The 3,886-nt window shown below is 38.3% G+C and overlaps 1 protein-coding gene across 1 annotated transcript; it reads left to right on the top strand.

Annotated features, from left to right (window-relative positions):
* The first annotated feature begins 1,054 nt into the window (after nt 1-1,054).
* LOC149680475 (zinc finger MYM-type protein 1-like) lies at nt 1,055-3,886 on the top strand. The gene is made up of 7 exons (XM_089834606.1): nt 1,055-1,181; nt 1,266-2,006; nt 2,106-2,267; nt 2,376-2,582; nt 2,647-2,865; nt 2,961-3,544; nt 3,644-3,886. Exons 1-7 carry the CDS (start codon nt 1,055-1,057, stop codon nt 3,884-3,886), a joined length of 2,283 nt encoding a protein of 760 aa, XP_089690732.1.

The following is a 3,886-nucleotide window of genomic DNA, read 5'->3' on the forward strand; positions in this document are numbered from 1 at the left end:
GGCCTGACTGTCAGAGTAAATTCTCACAGTCCGTCCAGTATACTCTTAGTTAATGCAGCGATCTGCGCAATAATAGATCGCGGCAATTTCCACCTGGAACACGCTAGCAAAGTTGCCCAGGCAAGCAGAAAAACCGACCCTTGTGGTTAGGCACTAATAGCCGGCGCCAGCGCCGGAATCAGTCTTGGAACCTTCGGTGAACCAAATAGTTTCACCCCCAGGGCCGTCGTCAGGGGGGGGGCCGGGTGGGCCCGGCCCTACCTATAATGTGCTTGGCCCTACCCAAAATTTTCCAAAAATTGTTCAAAAATTCTTTTGGCCCTACCAGTAGCTTCATTGGCCCTACGTCTCTACCTACAGTCCCACCACGCTTATCGTAATTTTTTGTGCCTGTAAATAATAAACATCCTAAAATTCTATAAAAGTTATCATCATGCTTAAAAGTAGTTCTTAGACGCTAGAGCAGACGACACTGGAGGTCTAGAGATACGTGTCGACGAGATGGGTCTTTTAGAATCCATACTTTTTATATAGATTGGCAGGTGCGTATCGAGTCTAGCGTTACCAATTTTACAGTGCAGAATCTATCGTTTGGTTGCACTTGTGGAAGTTGTGGAGCTCATTAGTGGTTTATATGATAGTATGATATGCAATTCTAATTTAACGTTTTTTAAGTTTCGTGATAATTTGATATAAATTAGTATTCATCCTTAGTCCTCATTGACATTGCATCCACCTTGGGCCTCAGCAACTTAAATTAAGGTGGGCAGTTAATTTTTCTATGATTAATGTATGGGTATAATTAACTGGCGATGGTTAGTCTCGTGAATGAAATTTCGAAATCGTAATATTAAGCATATAAAATGAACCGAAAAGTTCAAAAGCGGGAAAGGCTATCAGAGTTTAATAAATCCACTATAAAAAAGGCAGGCTTATGCCGTTGACGAACTATTTTAGTAAAGCAACACGAACAAAAGACTCGATTACTGAAGTTAGATATGAATTCACGCAATCATCTTCCGAAGCTCACGCACCTATTCGGCAAAATACCGTAATGAATACGGTAATTGAAGGACGAAATAACACGCAAGGTGACGACCAATTCATTGGCGTCACTGCTGAGGTAGAAAACGAAACAGAACAGAAACGAACAGTAGTAAATGAGGATCCGGAATTGGAATGCAGACTCATGCTATAAAGTTCTGAACAATCTGATAGTGATAATGAATTGCCACCAACTGTCACTGGTTTATTAAACACCCAAGTTACCGTCACCGAACTATCAAAAGTGGAAGTTAAAGTGTCTGCCAATGATTTGGGGGATAAGGTACCATCTCAGCCAAAGCTGTCACACTATCCAAGAACACAGTTTTCCAATCGAATGAGGCGCTTCAATAGTGATTGGTATAAGGGAAGAGATTGGCTGGAATATTCCACAAAAACAGACTCTTGCTATTGCTACCCGTGTAGGAAGTATTCAATTGGTAAAGAGAGGTCAGACCAAATTTTCACTGTCCAAGGCTATAGAAATTGGAAAAACGCTTTATCGAAAACTGGGTTTCATAAGCACACGGATTCAAAATATCACAAAGAAGCTTTTCTTAACTGGAAAGAACACCAAGCCAGAGAACAAGCTAGTTCAATTATTACCAAAAAACTGGTTGACGAGCAGATTCAGAGAAATCGATATTACTTGAGAGCGGTTTTTGAAGTTATACAATTTTTAGCCGAACATGAACTTCCTCTGCGTGGTACAACAGAACAAATACATCAAACCTCATCTGGGCTTTTCCTAAGCCTATTCGAGTTCACCCTAAAACGAGATCCAGATTTAGTCAGGGTTTTACAAACTATTCCACAGAATGCGCATTATAGATCACCGTCTGTACAAAATGAACTCATAGGAATCCTAGCTGAATGCGTAAGAACGGCGGTTGCGGATAGCGTTCGCTTATCGAAGCCAGGGTATTATACAATAAAATGTGATGGTACACGAGATAAATCAAGTAAATTATAATTTTTATCGACGTTATTATACAACTAAAATTTTCAATACATGAATACTAACTCATCCATTCCGTCATTGGCAATTCCAATAATATTAGGAAATGAAGACTTTTGCATCGTAATTCGACATGTTAAAAATGGCGTAATATTTGAAAATTTATTAGATATGATTTGTTTAGAGGAGTTTAATGCTGAGTATACTTCGAAACGAATATTAAATGTTCTTGAAAAACACCATTTGGATCTAAACAAGATTATAAGTCAATGTTATGATGGCGCTTCAGATATTTAATTTGTAGTTATTAGTACACGGAATTGCAATCTATTTGGACTGTTTTTAGCAAAAACTTAAATTAACTTTTACGTAGTTATGTCTGGTGTAAAAGGACGAATACAAAAGATAATTTCTCGAACTTTGGAAAGGGATATTCCTTATGTTCACTGCTTTAATCATCAACTACATCTAGTAATTGTCAACGGTTTCAAGTTAGAACCAAAATTAAAGCAACTCTTTGACACTTGCAACTGTCTCTACAATCTCTTCAGAAAATTTACTGTGTGCGCGCGATACAAAGGTTCGCAATCCAATCTATTTAATCAAAATATCAGCTAAGCTTAAAGACCCATGAACGGTTTCAGGGAAAACACTGAAACGTCTTATGGAGCACAGATGGACTGGGCATCTGGAAACCGTAACAATCATCGTTGAAAACTTCCGAGAAATATTTTTAGTGCTTAAAGATTTAAGCAGAGACACGTCACTACCTGGAGAGACTGCTGTGGAGGCAACTGGACTAATGAAAATTATGAAAGGGCTTGAATTTCGGTTTTTGGCTATTTTGACGAAAAGCGTTTTAGGTAATCCTATTTCTAACAATTTCAATTTATGGTCACCGACTTCTATTTCTTTACATAGTTACATTACAAAAGTGTTGCAATTTTCAACTTTTCAGAAGTGTTTGCTCCAGCTAACAAGCATTTGCAAAATGAACAGTGTGATCTAATGGCTGGGCTAGATTTAATAACCACAACAGTCGAAGCAATTAAACAGCAACGAAGGGAAAAACATTTTCCTCAAATATGGACTATGTCTATGAAACTATTTCCCGAGGCTGATGACCACGAGTTAGGATCCAACACATTGGTTCAAAAAAAGCGTACCCGAAAAATTAATCCCAAGTTCAAAGATGCTCACCTTATGTCAACGGTCGGACAGTCTGAGTCCGCAGATATGAATCTATCCCCTGAAACGTCGATGAAAAGATTATATTACAGTGTTATTGATTCTATTACGGCAGAAATGGAGAGTAGATTTTCAGAACGGAACAAAGTTCTGTCGAAGGCTTTTGCATCATTAGTTCCAAGTTCCGCATCATTTTTTGATATTGACAAATTGGATCCCATTTGCCAGCTAATGAGCATAGATCGCAATGAGCTTAGAAAGGAAATCAGTCTTGGTCGTGCATATGTGTTAAGTAATGTTTCTGCCGAAGAGAAAAAATTGCGAGTTGTTTGCGAAGTTCTCTTGAAGTGTAATGTGAGTATCAGCAAAATGCAAAATTGATTCGTTCGATCTTTAACAACCCAACATGAAAACAATGATTGCGCTCTAATACTTCTGGTATTGACTATATAGGACGCATTTCCAATTTTATACAAAATATGCTGTGCAGCTTTGGCATTTGGATCGTCTACTGCTGTTTGCGAAGGAACTTTTTCAACTTTGACTAGAGTGTTAAGCCCCGACCGCCAGTCTATGTTACCAGAACGTCTGTGCGATTTGACATTACTAGCTGTGGAAAAGGAATACACAAGAAGTGTATCTTTTGACAGTTTTCTTGAAAGGTTCACTTCGAAATCACGAAAATTAGTTGTATGA

The sequence above is a fragment of the Phalangium opilio genome, unplaced genomic scaffold (assembly GCF_054372755.1).
Source record: "Phalangium opilio isolate 3A_F unplaced genomic scaffold, DU_Popi_V2 ptg000039l_2, whole genome shotgun sequence".
In the NCBI taxonomy this organism is placed as follows: Eukaryota; Metazoa; Arthropoda; class Arachnida; order Opiliones; family Phalangiidae; genus Phalangium; species Phalangium opilio.

What these genes read in the sequence shown, in the direction of transcription:
- LOC149680475 (XM_089834606.1), top strand. Translation starts at nt 1,055, where the DNA reads ATGAATACGGTAATTGAAGGACGAAATAACACGCAAGGTGACGACCAA. An exon ending in GGATCTAAACAAGATTATAA is followed by an intron (nt 2,268 to 2,375) that starts GTCAATGTTATG and finishes ACTTTTACGTAG; the next exon opens with TTATGTCTGGTGTAAAAGGA. An exon ending in TTTGACGAAAAGCGTTTTAG is followed by an intron (nt 2,866 to 2,960) that starts GTAATCCTATTT and finishes TCAACTTTTCAG; the next exon opens with AAGTGTTTGCTCCAGCTAAC.